The sequence below is a fragment of the Oryx dammah genome, unplaced genomic scaffold (assembly GCF_014754425.2).
Source record: "Oryx dammah isolate SB20612 unplaced genomic scaffold, SCBI_Odam_1.1 HiC_scaffold_11050, whole genome shotgun sequence".
Lineage (NCBI taxonomy): Eukaryota > Metazoa > Chordata > Mammalia > Artiodactyla > Bovidae > Oryx > Oryx dammah.
The window spans coordinates 8,511,435-8,536,526 of NW_024080444.1; the positions used below are offsets into that span (position 1 = coordinate 8,511,435).

At 37.2% G+C, this 25,092-nt stretch overlaps 1 protein-coding gene across 4 annotated transcripts in view; it reads left to right on the plus strand.

Annotated features, from left to right (window-relative positions):
• Window positions 1–25,092, plus strand: part of LOC120860261 (receptor-type tyrosine-protein phosphatase delta) — a 563,312-nt gene that overhangs the window by 367,358 nt on the left and 170,862 nt on the right. For 2 of the 4 annotated variants that reach the window (XM_040236052.1, XM_040236053.1), the window contains exons 12-19: window positions 40–184; window positions 3,709–4,014; window positions 4,909–5,102; window positions 7,468–7,494; window positions 11,478–11,595; window positions 16,626–17,213; window positions 17,647–17,747; window positions 18,562–18,821. In XM_040236052.1, the coding sequence (XP_040091986.1) occupies window positions 40–184; window positions 3,709–4,014; window positions 4,909–5,102; window positions 7,468–7,494; window positions 11,478–11,595; window positions 16,626–17,213; window positions 17,647–17,747; window positions 18,562–18,821 (1,739 nt within the window). The remainder of the gene's footprint in view (window positions 1–39; window positions 185–3,708; window positions 4,015–4,908; window positions 5,103–7,467; window positions 7,495–11,477; window positions 11,596–16,625; window positions 17,214–17,646; window positions 17,748–18,561; window positions 18,822–25,092) is intronic. The other 2 variants (XM_040236054.1, XM_040236055.1) reach the window with 2 other exon arrangements.

Here is a 25,092-nt window from a genome sequence, read left to right on the forward strand (position 1 = left end):
TAATGAAAATGATCAAGTTCCCTTATTACATATCCACAGCAACGGATCACCATTGAGCCAGGGACATCTTACAGACTGCAAGGGCTGAGACCAAACAGCTTGTACTACTTCCGTCTGGCGGCACGCTCTCCCCAAGGCCTGGGTGCTTCCACAGCTGAAATATCAGCCAGAACCATGCAGTCAAGTAGGTGTCTCTCTTTGCTTATTTTCTGCCCCTTTTTCTCACTAGGCTGTGTTGCCGGCTTTTATCCTCACCAACAGACTTGCTAATTTATATTCTTTTAATAGTTGGTAGTCTGTACCAGCAAGTGTCCAGTTTTAGAGATTAGAGTTATCAAGACCTTGGTTTTCAGGCTGGGTCCAAATGACAGATCCCATTCTCTCACTTCTGGAATCGAAAGTCATTTAGAGAAGTTAGGAAACCTCCGGGAGAAGGCAATGGCAGCCCACTCCAGTGTTCTTGCCTGGAGAATCCCAGGGACAGGGGAGCCTGGTGGACTGCCGTCTATGGCGTCGCACAGAGTCGGACGCGACTGAAGTGACTTAGCAGCAGCAGCAACAGTAAACCTCCTTCAGAATAATGGGTAAAAGCGTTGAATCAGGCCCCAGTTCATGAATTATAAAGCTGTAAAGCAAAATTCAAGTTGAGAACACTGCAAAATAATCAGAGGAGGGCTTAGCAAAGATAGCAAAAGACCAAACTTTCACCTCTTTTAAGGACACAGATTTTAACTTTGCTAATGACCAAGTCATCATGCCCCGTATTTGTTCCTAGTTTGTTGATAACTTTGCAAGTAGTTCATATGGAAATTTGAAACATTCACAGAAGATCTGTATTTGGACAAATTTAGGAACAATGGAATAATCACAAGTATAGTGGCAATCCTAAATTGTATTTTGTTTCCTCAGGTTTCTTTTCATTTGAGGACTATTACTCTAAAGCATAGTTGTATTTATCACAAATGGAGTTCATTGTATCTAGGGAGGACTGTTCTGTATAATGTGTTATATGGCAGCTTGTTTTTGATGGAAAGTCTGGCGGCTTATATAACTACTGTTTGCTCTTTATTAATAAGTTTCTATAATTTATTAAACAACCATTTTTATTGAATGGTATTTTGGAGTTTCCTTAGATTTTAAAAGTATTGTATATTTTATGTGATTTGTGATATAGTGACATAGATATATATAAAATGAATATGTGGAATTTCATAAAGAGGATGTTCTATTGACCTAATTTTTAGACCTATCAGAAAACATGAAATTTACAGTTTTTTAGAGAATGAGTTTCCTTTCATATAAGTCTTCCAGAATTTCATTTTCTATAGATAAATCTTTTCAATTTTTGATGATAAAATTCATAGTTTTCCTCAACACATGATTATTCATATGAAAAGTATTAGTATTCTGTTGCTTAATCCCTTACTGATTATAGCTTATTCCTATAACATTCCCTTTCTTCTAAAACTGAAACATGAAATCAGTGCAGTATTGTATGTCTTCTTTGAGTTCCAGGCAGGCTAATAAGTAATATTGCAGAAGATAACTCTTAAAATCAGACATTTAATTAATAGGAAGGTGACATGCTTTATTATATTTTGCATGCTTTTTTTTTTAAAAACAAACAAGTTTTTTTTGTATATATACATCTAATGTATACATGAATGCTTCCCTGGTGGCTCAAATTGTAAAGAATCTGACTGTACTGCAGAAGACCTGAGTTTGATCCCTGAGTTGGGAAGAACCCCTGGAGGAGGGCATGGCAACCCACTCCAGTATTCTTGCCTGGAGAAGTCTGTGGACAGAGAAGCCTCATGGGCTACAGTCCCTGGGGTCCCAAAGAGTAGGACACAACTGAGCAACTAAGCACAGCACAGCAAATGCATATATAGATACTTACATACAAAGAGACAGAATGGACTTTTTATAACCACATCAAAAGCTTATCTACTCTTGATTAGAGTTTCAAGTGGTATTGCATATACTCTTGCAGAATAGGAGGTCTGAAAGTAGGAATGCAGTGAAAACCAAATCAGTTTTTTAAAAAGAATTACAAATGAGTCTTTGCTGTTACATGAACAACTCAATTTATTATGAATGATAGTGCATATGAAATAGTTTCATAATTTGAGATATAAGAACCTATAGTCAGAATCAATAAAAATGATGTTCTTGTGATTTTGCAAATCTTATACCAGATTTACAAGGCTGTTTAATGATAATTTTCTTTTTGTCTGTACAAAGATCTTTTCATTTTGACTGCCTATAATGAAGAACACAAGACATGTAAATTAAGAAAGACTGATAATTGTCTATATAATAAGATATACCTGACACTACATATTATTAAGGTTCACAGAATATAAAGAACTACTTAAACTGCATGTTCAAATACAAAAAAAATAGAAATGTTTTACTCTTCAGTCATATATATTGTCTTATATAATATATATATGCATACATATTTACATATATTTCATCTAAATTCTTTGTGCTTCTTTAGGAATATATATTACTAACTTGAAAGAGTAACTTATAATAGTAGTCACATTGTTCTTTCTTGCTTTTTTTCAAATAATGATATGTTTGATTTATTTGATGGAAAATAATTACTCAGAGGTGACTAGTTTATATTAGAATGGGCATTAAGAAAGTTTATCTTTTAACCCTCATGTAAATTCTACTTTATATGAATAATTATGTACAAAATGAAAAGAGCTACATACAAATTGGAAGATAAGTCATATCTTTCCCAGATGGTTCTCAGGATTTTTTTAAACAGTTCTTTTTACTGGCTGTGTTATTGACATTTTGTAAGGGATAGATGATTTTCATTGATTTTACCAAAATTTGCTGGTGGGATCTAATTCTTCACTAGCAATGATGTCCCAAGAAGAGTTAAATTAAAAAAAAAAAAAACTGGAAGCTGACATAGGGTAAGTACAAGTTACAGTCAGAATCAACCAGCCTGAAATTTACCCTCGGGTAGGTAAACCTTGGACTACATTTTCATCCTTTATCGATCTGCATGCTCACTGTATATGGGCTATGATCAGTATTAGGCTAGCACTTCTCATTAGAACTGGTCAGAATACTGATTTTCAGATAGTCAGAGGGAACCCTTTTATGTTTGTTGGGCTTTTATTTATTTCTCTTTTTAAAATTTTAATTGGCAGAAGGGCATCTAACAGTTATTGCCACTTTTCAACTGAAGAACGTTTTTGCAAATAAATACTGTATATGAATCAGAACACAGTTCAGTAGCCAAAGCTTGAAATGGCGTCTCTTAAACATCATCAGACTCTCATGTAACAAATCTTGTACTGTTTGCAGCTTTTTATGAAGTTCGATAGTCTGTAAAATAGGGCTGGGGAATACTGAGGGATTGTTTTAGAAGAAGAATTTAAATTGCAGGTAGGTAATTTTATTTGAGGCTCTGTTACCTTAAGATTTCATTTTCACATATTCCCCCCACTCATTATTTAACAATTATTTTTGGTCATTTATTCATTTTTTGGTTTATTCATATTACTAAGCCAAGGTTCATAAATTTATCTTTAAAGTTTTAAGTTTCAAAGTCTTATTTTCATTTTGTTGCCCTTCTTGTTCGTCTATTTATTTTCGCCTTTTCTTTTGTTTTATCATTTTTTTTTCCAACCACTCCTGTCCTTTCACTCAAACCCTCCTTTAACTCACTACCAAAATAAGAGCCGTCAGCTCCTCCTCAAGACATTAGTTGCACCAGTCCAAGTTCCACTAGTATTTTGGTAAGTTGGCAACCTCCACCAGTGGACAAACAGAATGGCATTATTACTGAATACTCCATCAAGTATACTGCAGTGGATGGAGAAGATGACAAACCTCACGAGATTTTGGGAATCCCTTCGGACACTACCAAATACCTTTTGGAACAGCTGGAAAAATGGACTGAATACCGGATCACTGTGACAGCCCACACCGACGTCGGCCCTGGCCCTGAGAGCTTGTCCGTGTTGATTCGAACCGATGAAGATGGTATGTTGCCTCTGCTCCATCAGTTTGCACCCTTCTACCACGGTCTTGCTCTGCTGTCTTAGGCTAACAGTAATGTGCTTTTCTCTGCTCATCTTTTTTTACCCAGTGTCACTGTAACTTCAGCAATTTTTGCTAAAGACCTATCTTTGCTACAGCCTGGGAATCTTTTCTTTTTGTTTTTTTTTTTTTTTTTTTTTTAAATCTCAACACAGTCATTTGCTTCCTTTTTAAAGAACAGTTTGCTCCTGTGACCTTGCAATCCAGGCCCTTCTCTGTACCTCCATCTAATGTCTTCTGCGTTTTTCTTGGCTTTTTGTAGTCGCTACTTTTACATTTTGATGTTAACTTTTCAAAAGCGCCTTCTTATCTTCTTGTTGCCTTTTTGTCTTGAACATTTCAGAGACAGTGATGCTCGACATTCAATTTTTGGCATCTGTTGTATGGAATACCTTTGATATGAGAAAAAAAGAAGAAAATCCATATAATCAAGAATCTTTTTATTCTGCTAAAAAAGAAACCTAAAAAACACACACAGCAATCAACAACCAGTTTTTGTTATTATTTCAATGCTATACTTCTTTGTGCTTTAATGCTTTGAACCTCAAAGCATCTTCCTTGGCTTTTGTACATTTTTTACATGTTTTTCTATTTCTCTGATACTCTTTTTTTCTTCCATTTTTTTTCTTTTTTTTGGCATTGGTCATGCTTTTTGATCTTTTCTTAAAAGGTAGAGCAGATTGGTTGAGCATTTTCATTGGTTGAAAATGTTTGTATTCCACAAACAAACATGGTGGGGTCTACCCATATTTTTTTTTTAAACCTAAGTAAAGAAAATGCTCTGACTGGGTGGGACAAGTGCCTATAATTTTCTTTTATCCAATGATGTTGTTCCAGTTCCTAGTGGTCCTCCTCGCAAAGTCGAGGTAGAGGCTGTCAACTCAACATCTGTTAAAGTCTCATGGCGCTCACCTGTGCCCAATAAACAGCATGGCCAGATAAGAGGATACCAGGTGCATTATGTGAGGATGGAAAATGGTGAGCCCAAGGGCCAGCCCATGCTGAAGGATGTCATGCTGGCTGATGCACAGGTAAGCATCTGAGAAATTATATAGGTATACTTTTATAGGATACATCTATTTTAGCCTGTACCTTAAAATGGGCCCCGTTTTCATTTTTTCTTTGATATTTTAAAGTGTCTATACAAAATTCTAGATTTTTAAGAAACTTGAAGTATAATTGATTTGCAGTGTTGTATTAATTTCTACTGTACAGCAAAGTGATTCAGTGATACAGATATAGACAAAGATACAAAGGTTTGCCTCTGCTAATCCCAGTCTCTCACTCTATCCTTCCTGGACCCTGCATCCCACTTAGCAACTAGAAGTCTGTTCTCTATGCATGTGGAGTCTGTTTTCTGTTTTGTAGATAAGTTCATAACATTCTAGCTTTAAAAACACACAATCCATATTTATCTTTTCAGTCAGAGTTGACTTGAAGTGAGGAAGTGAATTGAAATGACACATCTGATTCAAAACCCAGAACATTTTTTTTTTTAAATACAGATACTTGGCTCTCTACAGCTGTTTCTGAGTTTGCCTTTCTGACTTAAAAAAAAACTGACTTAACTAAATCAAAGGGAAGAATTTTAAACAGCAGTTTTGCTTATAGTCTACTTTCTGCTGTGCTAAAAGTATTTGAAACTCAATTAATCTGTAATTTCTAAATGAATGCCTTCTTTCACTGAAGAGTAAACATTTTTGGGGGGGGAAATGTATCCAGACAGTATTTTTATCTGTCATTTATTTACCAAATTACATATTTAATTAAAATAATTATTTCATTTCCCAGAAAATGAAGATAATGATAATGACAAAAATTATAGAATTTCCCAGGGAATTAATGAGATCCTGTATGTTGAGCCAGTTAAAATTATTAAGTGTAGTTTGTGAGAAATTCTTTCAAGCCAAAGGCAGTGATTTATAACCATATAGTCACAGCTTGGTTTTGTAATAAGTTATTTAAAAGAGGACTTTATATTTTTTTCAATTTTTAAAATAAACTAGAAGTGAATCAAAAGCAATACCATAATAAATCTACCTGTACATATTTTTCTGAAAAGGAGAGGAAGATTGTAATTAATAAGCATCCTGCTGGGGATTATACATATCCCATGGACTAGTTTACCTTGTTCTAGTAGTGATGGGGTATGAGAATGGAGTGTTTTGCTTATTCAGCAAAATTGGTAGCTGGGCCTGGAAATAGATGGGATTAATGCAAATTTGAAATTCAGTCGAATTCAGTCGAAAATTCCTTCTTTTGTATGAAAGTAGGGAAGATTATGAACAAAGTGGAAAACTGTTGTACTGAATTGCTACATTTTGCCTTCTTTTCTCTGTGAAAATAACAGGGTAATAAATATCCCAACTTTTTACCCCAGAGTCTTTACTTCGTATTTATCCCAAAGTCTTAACTCACAAAGGTGCTTATTTGCTCTAGCTATAAAGCATTCTAACTAAAAGGGTCTAGCTTAGTGACTCATTTACCTCGAAAATCCAGTTGTATGGTTTTTGTTTGAAGGATATTTCTGTAAATTTAGTTGGAGATTCATAGTGTCCCATAATATTCTGGAGAAAGCACCACTGATTTGGCTTTTAATAAATATTTATTTTGTACTACCCGTGAAACAGAAAGTTTTTATAAAGTATAAAATAAAAAATGCTTATGTTTTATTTGGTACATCTATAATTTTGAAAAATAAAAGTGATATGACCATCATGTTTTGATGTCCTTCCTCAGTTCTTAGATAAGCTTACATTATGGAACAATAGTTCTTTTGCTGTTTTCATTGGGAATATGGTAGTCAATGAAACTATATAATACAAAATGCCTTAAATGTAAGCTCAGTCTTTTTTTTCCCTCCTCTTATACTTTGGCTTTTCTTTCTTATTTTGCTAATTTTCCTTGTGGTGTTGTTCTGGTTTTTGGTTGATTTGTTTTTTGCTCATATCATGTTCTGATAATTCACTGAAATTTTTTTTACATATAGGACTTCATTGATGTACATTTTCAATATAATGAAGATGTTAATCTAAATAGTAACTTGAATTGCATAATCTAGATAGAAATCAAAATAAACGTCACAATGTAGTGTACATAGCATTTTGTATGCCTTATTGATCTGTTCCAATGAATTACATATTTAAAAAGTTAGTTGGTTTTAATGATAACAATATAGAGTATATTTACTTTAAATTTCTCAGTTAGGAGTGGAGGTGGCAGCATAACACTCATATACTGTTTGGGATTTTATTGTACACACCTCTTCAGTTGCTTATTTTTTCTATTTTTTTTTTTTAGTCTAAGGAGGGCACCATTGCCTTTATCAGGCTACAAACTTCTCTTCATTTCTTTTTATTTTGTTTCCCTCCTCCCCAACCTCTTAATCTCAATCAGTGGGAATTTGATGATACTACTGAACATGTGAGTAATTTTTGGCTGATCTGTCGAAACAGATTATAAATGGTTGTTTTTTACTGATACTCCCCTTTCATTTATTTGTACTGTGACATAACAGTTTGCTTGGATGCATGAACTAACAAATTATTTTTTAAAGTGTTTTCACTACATGGTATACTTAATTTTTTAAATTTTTTCCCCTCGTTGTTTTGTGAAATTGATGTGGTGCTATTGATTACATAAGAAATATCATGAGTTCATATTGTTTGATGGCTGTTACTAACTCTGCCTTGTGACACAGTTAGAGGAGGCATGCTTTAAGTGGAGGTATCACAGACTGGAGATGTCTAGTCTGTTCTGGGCTGCTCATAAATCCTGCTCCAGGGTTGCATATTTGGTGCATAATATGATCTGAATCTGGCACCAATTAACGCTATCTAGAAATGGCAGTTCTCTGTTGAACTCACACAATTTGAGTGAAATTGCGTGAGTGGAAACACCAAGAAGTAGGAGCTATCTTGCTGAGTGAAGAATTCTTTAAAAATACTGTAATGAGTGGACTGTGTTAGTCTGTTTGTTTTTATATTGTTCTTTTATATTGGATGACACTGCCTACTAAGTGCTTATAGTCTAGCTGGCTAGGCAGGATGTAAAGTTCAGAAAAGTTCCATGAATACAACCAATGTGATGCCCTCAAGCAATGTAGGAATAATTAGTATTTAAATGACAATATCAGTTAGAGCTGTGAGCTTAGAGACAGAGCACCAGGATGGTAGACGTCCTGAAATTTATGTGAGAATTCATCCCTGATGAGTAGAGATTAAAGAGGTAATCCCTGTGTGTCTGTGTATGTTGCAGAGTTGGAAGTGAGAATGTGCTCTGAGCTCAGCAGGAGTAGCCATAGATACAAGAGCGCGACAAAAGTCAGCTGACAATGAGCTTGGCAGTTTAACAGAACTGAAGAGTTCAAGTTATTAGACACATTATATTTTAATATGGTGCTGGAAAAATCCAAAGTGAAAAAGTGAAAGTCGCTCAGTCTGGTCCGACTCTTTGTGACCCCAAAGACTGTAGCCTGTTAGGCTCCTCTGTCCATGGAATTCTCCAAGCCAGAATACTGGAGTGGTTAGCCCTTCCCTTCTCTAGGGGAAAAATCTAAAGTTTGAAGCTAAAGACCTGATCTCTAACTCTTCAGAACTTGAGAGATTTTTTAAACTGTTAAAAAAGAGCAATAAGATAAAGACTGGTAGGAGGTTTTCTTTCATTTAGTAAATAAATATTTTTTGCCAAAACACAGGTCCCTTATAGGGGTTCTTCGTAAATATGATGATCAAGTTATCACTTCTCGTGAAATCAACACTGTAACAGTGTTTTATAAACTGCTTTGATCATAACCCATAGTAAAACATGCATTATTTGCCATGACCGATGCATGTGTATGTTTAAAATAAAGGTTTCACAAAATAATACCTTACTTTTAAATATATTCACATTTTAATGTTCAAGTATATCCATTTGTTTAAAAAACGCTGGTCTAAAATGGCTAAATTCATTTCATCAGCTACTAAATGGGTCATTACCTGCAGCTTAAAAATCAATAACTTCACGGATAGATTAAGGGAACTAATACAGTTGGTAAGGAAACAAGTAAACAGTTCTTTTCCTAAATCATGAAGTGATGTTTTTTAAAAAGTGGAGTATCAGAAATGAAAAAGGGAAAGTTATGATCAATATTTTAAAGGAAGAATGAACAGAACTATACTAACTAGCTAAGAATTTGAGGGAGACTATTGGACCAAAGACTGTTCATAAGTTTTGAAGATGCTTTGTCATTTGTTAAAATATGGAAATATTTTATGGAAGAAGGGGACTCCACTTCTGGGAGTAACATGTGCTTTAGTTAAATTGAATTTGAGGTACCATTTGACAGTTAAGGGAAACTGTCCAGCAGATACTTCCAGTGTATATACTGCTGGGGCCCTGGGGGAAAGTCAAGGCTAGAGATGAATTTAGGATATAGACAGACAAAATTCTCTTAAGTTTTAGAAATGAAACTAGTTTTTGTTTTTTTGTTTTTTAGGACTAGGGAGAAAGGCAGAAGATAAATGACTGTGTCAGGACATTTGGGAATGACAGCTATTAGCAAGCAGGGGCAAGAATTAGGGTGCAGAATGGAATAGGAGGATACAGAGAGAGGAATAGTGATTATGATGTCAGCCAGAGAGGGTGTGGAGACGACCAAGGTAGTATAGCCACAGCTTAAAGAAAGTGATTCAAGCTAAGAGAGGTATGCTAGAGATGAGCCCACTGAAGTGAACATTTGGACTGGCACTCCTTACATTATCCAGTCACAGCCTGTGTGGAAGGAAGGTCATGTGCAAATGGTTAACTTCAGTTTTATAAATGAGAGTCTTAGAGAAGGCTCAGTATTTGTAAATTACTTGCCTCTCAATTTAGTGATAGAGTCAAGCTTCACTTCTTTTTTCTCCCAACCTAGCCTGTTTCCATCAGTAGTTCTGTGACATGAGGGAGACCTTGGAAATAACAATGTTGAGATTTACCCATCCTAATTTTTGGAATTTCCAGTGTGCCTACCGTAATTTTAAATGTCACTCTGGAGTGGTTCACTTAATTTTTATATTCTCTGTGATGTTGGTGAAACCATTCCTGAAGATACAAATCTATCTCTCAAATTTAGTCTGTTCATCTGATAGAATAATTTTTCCTGTGTCTCTTCAGGATGGTATCTGAAAGTTTTGAATTTCCACACTGGTGAGATTCCTACTCTTTTGAGAAAAGCACATTGTCAAAAGCTGTCATCCCTGGGTTCAGATTCAACCATTGATTTCTATGCTGCCCCTTACAGCCTTGCACAAAAAAAGTCCCACTGTTTTCCATTCACACAATGAAATCCATTCACTAAACTCTCACACGCATTGTCTTTAGATGTAAAAGATGACAGTCAATATTTTCTTAAATTTATCCATATTGAATTTGAAAACATAGCTGTGCCAGAAATCTGAAAAGTTACTTTTTAAATTGTTGTGCCTGTGTGTAGCTCCAAAGAAAATACCAAAACATTAATAGCCAGCACTCTATTTAAAGAATCATGTAACTTCTAATTTGGAAAAATAATTCTTAGACTATCTGCTCTTACAACCATCACAACTTTGGGTCCTTACTAAGAGAAAGCTAATAGTTTTGATGAATAGTTGGTGGTATTTAACATTTTCAGAATTGATTGAGCATATATCCGTGATGTGATAGAACAAGATCCTGATATGTGGTTTTATGACAAGGCCTCAAATCTATAGATTGTTCTCCTTAGTTTATAATAATTTTAGTTCATAACCTATACAGCTAACCAGTAATATATTATTTGAGTCCTGAGAAACTTCTGTGGCTGTCTAGGCCCAACAGACAAGCCACTTGGCAAGATATCAGTATTTACATGATTAAACATACTGTTTGGCATCAGCGCCACTAACAGTCTGAGGACCAGACTATGATGGAAGCACATGGATTGTGGCTGGAATAATATCATAACAGCTAGAGTATGAACTGCTCACTACAAGCCAGACATTGTTTTAAGTGTTTACCCGGTATAACTCATTTAATCCTTTAATAGCCTAGAGGGTCCTAGCATCCCAACTTTCACATAGAGAACTGAGGCACAGATGGGGTGAACTCACTTGCCCTGGGTCACCAGACTGGTAAATAAGGAAAGGCAAGTTTAAATCCAAGCATTCGGGCGGTCTGACTCCAGTTATTGTGGTTTCGATTATTACCCCTTAGAGCTGCCTCTGAGGATGGCTGAAGACCCCATTTCAGTGTCAGCATGAAGACCGATCTTCCACAGCATGAGCTCTAGGCGTGATGCGTCCAGTGCTTGGCATGGCTGCGGGGAATGTTCATGCATGCACGGCTTGAGGGCGGATGCCTTAGTTTCCCCCCAGGGCAACTGTAGCATAGTCTTGAATCATTGTTCTTCTGTTATATCATTTCAGGACATGATTATATCTGGGCTACAGCCTGAAACTTCCTACTCCCTCACTGTCACAGCTTACACCACTAAAGGAGACGGAGCTCGCAGCAAACCCAAGCTGGTGTCCACCACAGGGGCAGGTAACCACGTCTATGCATATATATATCTTCAGTATGTTTCAGGCAACAATAATAATTTTCCAAATGGTATGGGTGGCTTCTATCAGAGGGGAGAATGGACCGTAGTCAACTTTTGTGGATTTTGATATATCTTAAGTAAGGTAAAATAATTGAAGAACCCGCTTTGCCCAAATTATTTAATCACTCATTCACCAAATATTATTTGAGTACCTACTGTGCATCAGTAACTATACCGGTACTTGAAGAACAATAAAAAATAAGCCAGAAAGAATCTGGCCTCTTGAAATTTATTTTCTGACTGAGATTGGATAATTAACAAGTGAACAAATGAGTTTTATAATAAAATGCCGGGAAGTGATAAATTATGAAAAGAAAGATATGCAGGCATACCTTTAGGCAGTTCCTAGGGGCAGTTTTAGAAACAGTGATGTCTTTTAGAGGCAGGATATTTGAGCTGAGCCTTGAATGGTGTGAGGGAGCAGATCCCATGAGGGTCTGGAAGGCAGATCATCTAGGGAGGAAAATCATGTGACAGCCTCAGCACGCCAACCCTCCCCCCTCCGCAAAAAGAAAAGAAAAACCTTGCTAGAAGAGCTGCCATCTTGAACTGGGTTGATGACTTAATATTTTATTTTTTGTCATTTTCTCCTCCTGACCCCTTGTTCTGGGGTATCAAAAGACAGCAAATTGCACAAAAGATGGGAAACAAAAAAAGAGAATGAAGAAAGCAGAAAGACTAATATAGATTTGCTCCTTTCTGAAGAACAAAGCTTCTTAGCGCTATTGAGACTTACACATTGGTCTGCCACGTTAGGAAAAGTCAGCATGAAGGAAGACCTGACATTGTAAAACCAATAAATTAAGAGATAATTACAGAAGGATTCTCCTTCAATCCCTTTATATAGAAATCTCCCATGGAACATTTAAACTATGATTTGATTTACTCCTCCTGAATCACTTCTGGCACAACTTTTTAGGAACACACCTCTATGTCAAGGCATAAAGCAAAGAACAGCTGTGATGTTGAGTGCCCTCCTGGGTGCTACGCTCACTTCCAAATTTGTCTAAATGTCATAAGATTTGCCTCACTCATATCCCGCCACCTGGAACTGCCTCAAGCTGCAGGATTACAGATGGCAAAGCTCCTTCAAGGCAAAATCTTCTGGGCCTTGTTTTTTTTAATACCATTGTATCAAGTTAATCCAGCACCCTGCATAGGAGATACAGTACATGTTAAGTGGGACATGCTAACTATCTAGCTATGGAACCAGCTTCCCCTGGAATGTAGCCAACTAAGAGTGAACCCCTAAAACTGAACCCCCAAATGAAAAAAATACACTTCCTTCACCCATATTTTTAATTGTGTCTTAAGAAAACTGAAGTGTCTTACATGAAGCATCAACCTCCTATTGCTCATAATATGGGGAGGGATGTCTTATAATGAGGATGAAAAAATAGAGGATTTATCTCCAAGGGATGTGAATCCTAGAACAAGAATGCTACTGCATACTTTAACGTCACTGAGATAAACTCGTCACTTTTTAGTCGCTGTACAGAAAATTATTTAGAATTGTGGATCTTACACACAGAATTATTTCACAGTTTACATTCATGATTTCAGATCTTCCTTAATCAATGGAAACTTCATTATTGAGGAAATGCTTATAATTTAGATGTCTGCATGTTTATTTTCTTGGGATCTTCTCACTGTTCTTGAATTGGAAATAGGAGAATCCATCTGAAGAATCCATTTATAATCTTCTGGATTATAAATCCAGGAGATTGATAATCCTTCAAAGAGAAAAGCTCTAGTGTTTTCTTTTTTCTTTTTGCCACCAACCTGTAGTAAAAAAGCATTCCCTGGTCATTAGTGAACAGATTAATTTGCTTTGTTTTGTATACTATTTTAAAAAAACCTTGTATTTATATGACTATGAAGAATTACTGAGTTTATCTCACAGATGTGAACTCCTAATAACCATAGTTATAAAGGTATTTAATTATAGCTTCCATTGAAAATTCACAAATTCCCATTAAATTTTACTTTAATCATAAAATTCCTGGTTTTAGGATAGGTTTATGTATAATACATTGTTCCTAGAATCTGCAAACAATCATATCTTTGAAATAAAGAGTACAGGCCATAACTTAAGCAATCCACATAGGATTCATGTAACCTAAGCGCTGCTTTTTAATAAAATGTTGGATTTTATGTTTCAGTGATTATGACATTTTTGTAGTTTCTTTGTTAATACTCCCATGCTCTGTATCATAATAATTAGTCTACTGCCTGAAATCTTGCAGTTTTAGGCGAATTCTTTTGTTTGAAATTTTCTCTGTATTTTTACATGGATTTCACTACTGTACTGACAGCTGTGTTTAAGGATGAGAGAAAAGTGACTATGATATGGAGAATTTGAAAGTAATTCTAGGCTTCGGTCAGTCAATTATGACTGTTGATACTTAGGTGCTAAGTTAAATTAAAGCTTAGTTTAGAGCCATTGGGACTGAGTGCCTTGATGGATTTCCAGTGATTGCTGTTACTAAGTAATAGAGGGCAGCAGCACATGTGTGCCATTTCTGAAGTCCTGACAGATTTTTAAGAGGGAAGAATATAGTAAGCAAATGAGAACTCAAAAGGCAAAAGGGAGAATAGATTATACATCGTGACTTAAGAATTAGCTTATTTGCTCTACAGAAGGACCCTCTCTGCTTATTCTAATATGCTCACTGCTAAAAATGCCCTCCAATCTCCCCAGAGTATTTAAGACGTCTTCATTTTTCCAATCCTCCAGCTTTTAAATTGGAACAGGCAGATCCATTGAGCCTGCCACTGTGTGCTTAGTCGTGTACGACTTTTTGCGACCCCATGGACTATAACCCACCATGCTTCTCTTGTACATGGAATTTATCAGACCAGAATACTGGAGGGAGTTGCCATTTTCCTCTTCCAGGGGATTTTCCAAACCCAGGAATCAAACCTGTGTCTCTTGCATCTCCAGCATCTGTACACAGATTCTTTACCACTACTGCTACGTGGGAAACCCTGACTGCCACTGGATGGCCTTAAAAGTGGTCCAGATAGTAACCCTAAGGCATCACAGACCTTGAACCCAAACTCCACACGTGCGGTACCATCTACCAGTTGTCTTCATTTCTCTGAGTATGCACTGCTCAGAGGGCAAGGTCCCTGCATTACCCATCTTTCATTTTCCCCACCGAAATGCCTGTGTGCCAGTGTATAAGTCTTTCCACAAAGTTAGTAGTTGGTAAATGTTTCTACATAGAACTTCTGAAAGCAAGAAGTGGAGTGGGTTCCATTGTCAATATGTACAGTTTTGTAGAATTCTTTTTAATCACACATGCAATGTTATAGAATTCTCCTCATTCCTTTTTCTTCTTTTCTGCTGTTACTCCCTGGATGAAATACCATGACTGCCCACAATCATTACCCTAGCTGATTTATACTGTGTTTACTGTTTACACATTTGGGGAGATTTCAGGTATTCTCTTCTTGTGTCTAGCCTCTACGGAGCTGTCCATCACCAGCTCCCGGAATTTACTCAGACTCATGTCCATCGAGTCAGTGATGCCATCCAACCATCTCATCCTCTTCATCCCCTTCTCCTCCCGCCTTCAGTCTTTCCCAGCATCAGGGTCTTTTCCAGTGAGTCAGCCCTTTGCATCAGGTGGCCAAAGTACTGAGTTTCAGCTTTAGCATCAGTCCTTCCAATGAATATTCAGGACTAATTTCCTTTAGGATGGACTGGTTGGATCTCCCTTCAGTCCAAAGGACTCTCAAGAGTCTTCTCCAACACCACAGTTCAAAAGCATCAATTCTTCGGCACTCAGCTTTCTTTATAGTCCAACTCACATCCATACATGACTACTGGAAAAAGCATAGCTTTGACTAGATGTACCTTTGTTGGCAAAGTAATGCTTTTTAATATGCTGTCTAGGTTGGTCATAGCCTTTCTTCCAAGGAGCAATATCTAACCTACTTTTTAAGTTACGTACTTAACTTAGTTAACTAACTTATTTAACTTAGTTAAAGTAACTTACTCAAGTTAGATAAGCAGTATCTAACCTACTCAACATGAAAGGAAATTATGTACTTATGAGAAATGAGCCCCTTGCCACAAAAAGCTTAATATTCTGATTATTAATAATAATTATTATTAATGAAATATAAAATACTATTCTAAGGCTTTTACATGCATTTTCTCATTTAATATTCACAACAACATGGGGTGGGTCTTAATATAATTCCCATTCTAGTAGATGCAAAACTTGATGCGGGTGACTGGCGTGGATGGTATAAATAAAAATTGCAAATTAGATCCACAGAAAGTCTAAGCAACATTTTGTATTACCTTTCTTCTTCCTAACTTATAATCAGTATAATAGTTAACTGTTCGGCTATGGATTCAGATACACCTGTGTTTGTCTCATAAATTTCTCACTTATTACACATCTGACTATGCAGTTTTCCATTTCATTTTCTTACAATGCAAAGTGAAGATACCAACTAATCACATAGTCAGGAGTGAAGAGTGTACTCAAGTGAGACACTACAGGTAGTGCTCTTACCTGATACACTGCATATACACAATGGTTAAACATATTTTCATTATTATTCTTATTAGCTGTATGTTGCTGGCTAATCCTTACTTAGCTTCATTTCTGTGTGGCATGAACCTCTATGTATGAAGAGTTGAAATGTGATGATATTTTTTAAAAAATCTCCTTAAATTATCATTTCAGTAATATTTCTTATTTTCTCTCCATTATCACATTCTAATATTCACCCTCCCTTCAAGAGTATGAGAAGGAGCATGTTTCCACAAAGGCATATAGACCAAGCCTTGGACTTTTTACCAGTGAAGAAATGGGAATGCCTGTGGAATTACTTGAAATAAGTAATTATTAGTAAAAACGGGAATGCCACTCCAAGGGGATTCCCATTCAACAGTGATTGAAATATGAACATCCGTGTAGGTTGGTCTTACCCCTCCGTCCTGTGTCTCCAGTTCCAGGGAGACCCCGGCTCGTGATTAACCACACTCAGATGAATACAGCCCTCATTCAGTGGCACCCCCCTGTGGACACATTTGGACCCCTCCAGGGCTACCGTCTAAAATTTGGCCGAAAGGATGTGGAACCGCTTACCACCCTTGAGTTCTCCGAAAAGGAAGATCACTTCACAGCGACAGACATCCACAAAGGAGCATCGTACATCTTCAGGCTCTCGGCCAGAAACAAAGTGGGCTTTGGGGAGGAGATGGTGAAGGAGATTTCCGTTCCAGAAGAAGTTCCAACTGGATTCCCTCAAAACCTCCAGTCGGAAGGCACCACAGCAACCTCCACCCAGTTATCTTGGCAGCCACCTGTTCTGGCCGAGAGAAATGGCATTATCACCAAGTACACCCTTCTCTATAGGGATATCAACATCCCTCTCCTTCCAGTGGAGCAGCTTATTGTTCCAGCTGACACCACTCTGACACTCAGTGGCTTAAAGCCAGACACCACGTACGATGTAAAAGTCCGCGCTCACACGAGCAAGGGGCCCGGGCCCTATAGTCCCAGTGTTCAGTTCAGGACACTGCCTGTGAATCAAGGTAGGATTTGTCTGCTGACGGCCTTTCTCCTTTAAAGGAATGGCGGTCTTTGGAAATCAGTATTTTGAAGCTATAGATAACTGATCGGCTCATTCGTATTCATAGGTTCAGCAAAAGCCAAAAGGTAAGGTCTGTAAAACTTAACATGTTTTGGATACCTTAAATTTCAGTTAGAGAATGCCAAGCAAGTCTGGCTGACAGCACCCCAATGTTCCCAGGTAAGGAAAACACAATAGAGTTGACTCAGTTGGAGAGAAAGGAGAGATCTTGGTGAGAATGAGGTAGTAAAATGAATGCTTTTAACAGGTAGGCAAATCACACTTCTCTCTCTGATCAAAGTAGATGGCATCTAGCTTAAGCCTTCTTGTCCAGGGAAGAGGACTGGCCGAACGTTTTTAGGAGTAGTTTAAATACACTGTTTTTCCTTTTCCAGCAGTGTTTGCAAAAAATTTTCATGTCAAAGCAGTAATGAAGACTTCGGTGCTGCTGTCTTGGGAGATTCCAGAGAATTATAATTCTGCCATGCCTTTCAAAGTAAGTTGTTTCCTAATGTGTAAGGTATCACGGGTAAACGTGGAGGGTGCAGGTCACCCGGGGAAATCACTTAAAAACCACACAGACTGCTTTGGTTCAGCCACACGTATGTATTGTTCTCATTTGTGGCTTTCACATCACAGACGAAGTCTGGTTCTTGGCCAGTGTGACCTTTCCCCTCTCAGGAGGAGGCAGGGACTGTATTCCTTGTGAGTAACCTAGCACTTCCAAGTTGAACTTTTTACATCTGAACTAGTGCTTTTGATTTTTCATCAGAAAATGAAATTTACATGGTTTCTACCTATTTATAATGCAGCATCCTGGGATTTAAGTAATTTGTTTATTGGCATATTTTAAACTTTAGTTTGCCATAGAGAGATACTGAAAAGTGTTAGCAAGAGGTACAAGTCTGTGAAATAAAGAATAGAGAAGCATCTATAAGAGTATAAAAAAAAAATTTGGGAACGAGAATGGAAGTGTTTGGAAAAAAAGTGGTGTGTAAGATGCCTTGAAAACTTAGAGCATTGCTGCATATATTCCCTTAAGATCACAGACAACTGACAGGCCAAATATTGATAGGTTATTGCACATTTGTGTTTTTTTGGTAGACTTATAAAACTTATATTAATATACATAAGAAAAAAAAGGAAAATTAATGCCATCTCTAGAATTTGGGGAGCACTTAGAGGCTTACGAAATGCCCCAAATTAGAAATGACCCATATGTGTTTTCTGTAAGCCGGTACACATTAGTTTAGAAAATATTCCTTGCCTGCCCGAGAGCCAAATCCTTTTGATTGGTTGTGTCTCTCTAGATTCTTTATGATGATGGGAAAATGGTAGAAGAGGTGGATGGCCGTGCCACCCAGAAGCTAATTGTCCACCTGAAGCCTGAGAAGTCCTATTCCTTTGTGCTGACGAATCGTGGCAACAGCGCCGGGGGGCTGCAGCACAGGGTGACTGCTAAGACCGCACCCGACGTTCTCCGCACCAAGCCTGCCTTCATCGGGAAGACTAACTTGGATGGCATGATTACCGTGCAACTGCCCGAAGTACCTGCAAATGAGAACATAAAGTAAGTTGACTGCAGGTCAGGGCTGAACCACAGAAATGCATGTAAACAAGATAAAAAAAGGTTACCTCTTGGTGTTACCTGGTTATAAAAGAATGTGTAGAATATATTGCCGCATATAGAGTGAAAGAGGCTTTTGCATAGGCTCACAGTTTTATTATTCATGTTCTGTTGCATTTCCTAGAGTTCATTTTGACACAGATTCTCATTAATGTTGCATTAATGAGAGTGTTTTATGAAGTGGAAATTAAGTCCAGTCAATTAAGTAGTTTGTTGGTTTTATATAGCTAGTTGATGGTAGCCAGTAGAAAATAAGTGTTTTCACCAAAGTGTATTAAGTAGGAGTATTGTGGTAAACCCTGGAAAAAAAAAAAAAAAAAAGAGGATATTGTCCCTGTCTTTAGTTTACCATAGGGTGACGGGTACAGAGAAACAGAAAGATGTAATACATGCTAGTGATAGAGTCTGGGTCAAGAAAGTTTCTGAATTTAATCTTGATGGAAAAATAAGAGGTCCAAAAGTCAGACTGAGGAAATTGTACATAAAGGCTCATGAGTACGGGAAGCAAGCAATTCTGTAAGCAGGAGCTGAGAGAGCCAGGGCAAGAGTGGTGAGAGGTAGGTGTGCAAGAGCCAAGTCGTGCTCAGAAGTGGGGATGGTATCCTGTAGACCAGAGGTCCCCAAGCTCCAGAATCTAAGGCTTGATGATTTGAGATGGAGCTGATGTAATAATAATAGAAATAAAGTGCACAATACATGTAATGTGCCTGAATCATCCTGAAAGTATCCCCCAACCCCTGGTTCATGGAAAAAGTGTCTTCCATAAAACTATTCTCTGGGGCCAAGAAGATTAGGGACTGCTGCTGTAGACAGTGAAAATCCATTAAAGGATTTTATGCAGCAGAGTGACATGAGATCGTCTGTGTATAATAAAACCCAAGTTTCCTTTATTACCATTTTAGGAAATATTTATTGTGTGTCTGCTGCATGTTAGAACCTATGCTCCCAGCTTGGGATAAGACTAAACCCTTTGTCATTTCTTCTATTCCACATGATCAAGTTTGGATGGAACTTGCTGTGAAAGGTTTGAAGGTCAAGCAGAGGCATTCAGACATAGTTTATGGATGGTTGGAGCCTTTACATTTCGTAGCAATCTGGTGACATAATTTAGGACAGTTCTTAGGGAAGATGGCTCCTGAAGGCATGTCGGAAGATTGGAGCACCACAGAGAAGAGTTTTGAGCAGTCACTGAGCACTTAGTTGCTGCTGTTCAGTTGCTAAGTCGTGTCCGACTCTTTGTAACTCTGTGGACTGCAGCGCACCAGGCTTCCCTGTCCTTAACCATCTCTCTGAGCTTGCTCAGACTCATTCCATTGAGTCAGTGATGCCATCTAACCATCTCATCATGTGTCGCCCCCTCTGGCGTGCAGTTAGTTATTTCTAGACAAATAAGATTCTGAAATGAGATGGTGATGCTAGAAATGGGATGTAGAGGCAGAGAAGTAGGAAATGGCAACGGCCTTCATGGAGCAATCAAGGGAGAGGAAAATGTCATAGATGGCTGTGAGATTTGAGCTTGGATAATGAAACAAATGGTGCTGCCATTCATCCTGAAGGGTGAGAGATCAGAAGAAAATTAATGAGTTTAAGTCTGTGTACATTTTACATGAGGTAAAAGTGAAATTAGTCTCCATTTTGCCCATTATTCTTGTTGTGTCATTCATAAAAATAGAATCAAGAACGGACTATTATTATGATTTTTATTCCAGCAAAATTTAGTATGAAAATGAGATTATTTATTTGTTTAAATAGCCTGTGAATATTACTTGATCTCTCACCCTAGTGCCAGACCATGTTTCATGGATTCAGTGGAGATGATGCAGACTTTCTCACAGCTCTTACACAGGGTAGTTAATTGGGGAATTTGGACAAGTAGAGAGTCAAGTGGAGTGCAGTCCTATGATACCAAAAATTAGATAGATAAGGGAGGCCACAGGAGGAGCTCCCAAACCCAGCTTAGTAGTTCAGGAAAGAAGTCCCAAACATCTAAGCTGAGGTTTAAAAATGACAAGAAGCTGGTCTGGGGCTTTAGAGGGGGGAAGACACTGTTTCAAGCAAAGGACAGCACATGTAATATTTCACAAACAACAGGAAGACTAGCACCTGTTACTTAGCCACATCGTCCCCATCCACTGAGCCTTTTCAGCTGACATCCAACAAACATATATTCTAGACATACCATATTGCCAGCGCTAGGTCTGAGAGTAGGAAGATGATTGAGATAAAACCCTACCCTACAGTGGGCAAACAGATACAGGGAATAGATAATTAGAATATAGTGGAGCAAGTACTGCCAGGTACTGTGGAAACATAAATACAGAATTCTAGCCCAACTTGGATGTCAAGAAAGAGATCCAGAAGGAGCTGATATCTAATGAGTCTTGAACAATGAGAAAGATTTAAAGAAGGTAAAATAGTTGCAAACAATAAAGAACTATAAACAATGGGCTGTGAATTCAATCTGTTAAAAATATGTACTGTCTATTCTGGGAAAGAGTAGATGAAAGGCAAAAATAGTATCATATAATCTATGGTTTTAACTATTAAATGCCAAATTTTTCTTTATATAGTTAAAAAAAAAATCTCAATGCCTATTTACCAGATTAGCTTAGTAGAATGTCTTAGACATCACTGGAATGACATTTTAGTCCATGGTAACATATTTCTCTTTAATTTTCCAATTTCTGAGTAAATTTATACTACAAAATCGAGTTTCTCTCTTAGTATTTTTCTTTAGGTCGTTCAGTTTTTCTTTTTGTTTTATTTATGTACTTACTCTTTGTAACATTTGAAATGGGAGTCAGGAAAAGGGATTAAAATGTTTGATAACAAAGATGAGAGACTATTACAGATCAGAAAAAGAAAGCAGACCATTATGGAAAAAAAATATGCTCTAGAAATTCCCATAAATGTATTCTAAACACTGGGGAAAAAACAAGAGCAAAAGACAAAACTGGGGAAGGGTATAAGAACCATAGGAAATGGAAAGCAAATATGTTAGCAAAAAACTCCAGATAATTCCTATTCATTATGTTTCCTAAAGGAGCAATAGCATAAAGTTACCCATCTAGTCTTCTAGGTTGGTTCATGTGGCATCATCAGATATGACAAAAAGCTGTGTGCCAGGCTGTGCCACTTGCAGTCATTGGCAAGTTCAGATATTAGAATGGAGGTTTCTGTTAAATATTCTACAGGAAAAATGAGGGACGAGAAAAGAATTGATTCCAGAGCTCTGGAGCAGGTTGCTAATTTGGATTTATGTAAAAGCTAACTACAAAAATGAGTCCAATTTGTTTTTCTATCAAAATACAATTGCGATTATTGAAAGGCTGTTTTGTTTTATCAACAGAAACTGTGCTTTCCTTGTTTCTGGGCAAGAAAGCTGAGAGATCTTAATCCCCAGACCCGAACTCCTCACCGTCTAAACATAAATCTGTCTCTTGTAAGCATAGTGCAGGTAGAGCTCCTTGCTTCTGGGATTTCACACTTGGCTTTTGTGTGGAGAAGCTGCTTCTGGGATTTCACACTTGGCTTTTGTGTGGAGAAGCTGAGCAATCCTTTAGGGAAAGGCCAGATTTCTTGTGGAACAGCCATGGGAGGTACTGCAGGTTCTAGTATTAGGGATTTTGTGGGACTTCACCCTTCTGTTTGAATACACTAAGGGGACAGAATGCTGATCAGGAACTTGAGCAATGCCACCATCCTATAGTAGCAAGTTGCGGTAACAAAGGGGACTTCTGTGACTGTGTGGAGCAGGACTTTACTCTGGTTGGTTAAAAAAAAAAAAAGAAAGAAAAAAGCACCACACAGATTGTACTCAGAGAAAAAGCTGCCAGAAGGTACCTAATGTAAATTCACTCCATAGCAACAATTTCATGTTTCTGAAAAATAAAAATGAAGAAAAAGAGCATTCTATAAAATTTCAGATTTCTTTGATCTTACTGATTTGGCTTTCAGATTATCTTTCTTTACAAAAATAAAAGTAGACATTCTTAGAGCAAAATTGATTCATGACACATGATACGACTAGTAGCAGCTCAGTGTTTTAATTTATAAGCTATTTAGTGTTTAATTGATTAAACATATTTTTGTTATTGACATGGTAAAGGCTTAAATACGTATAGCACTTTACAGTTTACTGAATGTATTACATCATTTGACTTAAGTTTCCCACCTATAAGGTAGGTGTTCTCCCCTTTTACAGGTGAGTAAGGTGAGACTCAGAGACACTAAGTGGCCCAAGCAAGATCAGAGTTGCTACTGCTAATAGTTAATAAGGACAGAGAACTTCCTAGGTATTCTTCAAAGTACACGGCACACAGTAACTGCTGTAATCTTCACACCAAGGGCCCTCATCATTTTACAGCTGAGGAAGCTATAAGGTAGTATACTATCAAGCTGGCTAAAAAGTTTAGGCTTTTCTGTAAGCTGTTATGGAAAAACCCGAACAAATCTTTTGGCCAACCCAGTGATTTGTCCTGGTAACACAATAGCAGAGAGGAAAGATTTGAGCTTAGGCAGTCTGGCTCCAGAGTCTACATGTTGAACCACAACTGTGCCTCTGACCATGAAATGTATTGACCAAACAAGGACATTTTTTCCTAAGACCATCATAAACGCGTAAGAACTCCATGATAATTAGGCATCAATAGAACAGCCCCAGACACACCTCAGAATCAAAAGGAATCAGTTACAAATGCTCAGCCACAGATTTTAGAAAAATATGTTAAATGTGGAACACTACAATTGGTAGGTTGTCATGTGAATTTAGAAGCGAGAAATAAAGAGGCTACCCACAGAACAGTACTATCACCTGCCATTTTCTAACTGATGAAAATGGAACTTAAGGCAATTAATAATGTCTGACAACACATAGCTTAAAAGATTAGAAACCTTAATTTAAACACAGAAACTGGAAAGATCATTCAGACAGCTTTGGTTTTTCTGTGGTTAATTAATTTGAGTTAAACAGTATATATACCCAAATGACCATAGCAAAATATATATATATAAATCAAAAAATTATGCAAGGCATGACATTCATCATTAAAATCTGAGACAGATTTTGACCTCCCAGTTAAATAATGAGTTCAAGAATGCAATATGGACTGTTAATACAAAAAGCCTTCCTCAATTTGAAGTGGGACTTCCACAAAGACCAGAGCTCACCTTCCCATATAATTATATGGAGCTGGGCCCCTTGATGATAACATATTAAATAAAATTAGTAAAACTTTACTTAGTATAATTAAAATTCTGAAGGTTAGATTTAACTTACCTAATTAAATCTAATATACTGGGAAAATGCAGCTTGCTTTATAAGTAGTCCAGGGCTTTCTCAAATATACTGATTCTCAAGTTATTTATTTTTCTATTAGTTTAATAGTTAAGGTCTGTGTTGGAAAGAGTATTTGAAGGCTAAACTCCAAGCTTGAGTTAGACAGGCAGAGTGTTTTCACTGTTGTTGATGTGTTAGTGACTCAGCTGTGTCTGACTCTTTGCGACCGAATGGACTGTAGCCTACCAGTCTCCTCTGTCCATGGAATTCTCCAGGCAAGAGTACTGGAGTGGGTTGCCATTTCCTTCTCCAATATAAAGCTGATCTATGTCCAAAAGCATTTTTTTTTTTATTTAGATCAGGTTCTGAGTTCATATGATTTGGTTGTTACGAACTTGTAGGGACATGTTAGTTCCTCATTTTACTCTTCCTATCAGTTATCTTACTTTCCTTATATCCTGTGAGATTGTAACTAGGGTCACAACTTCGCTGTATCGAAAAGAACCTTTGCAGTAAGGAGTTATGTATTTTACAAATTCTGTTCAGGTATGTTGTTGCTGGTTTGGATTGAAAGAAGCTTGATGAGGTTTCAAGTTGGAAAGTTCTAGTGCAAGAGAAGAGTTCTAAAATGTTTTTGACCACCCTGATCTAGGAGAGGCATAAATCCCCAAGAATTACCCACTTTACCCACTTCTACTTTTCAGTGAAGAATTCAGTGATAAAATGGCAAAGTCAACAAATTTGGGGAATATATGTATATCTGCTTTAGGAATGCATTTTGAAAAATGCAAACATGTCTTAAACATAGACGAAAATTATCAATAAAAAAATGGTTCCTTAAAGACCATATAGTTGTGATCATTGATCTAATCAGAGGTCAGGAAAGGTTTCAGTCTGTCAGTAAAAAATGAGTTGCTATTTGAGAAAAGAGAAGAG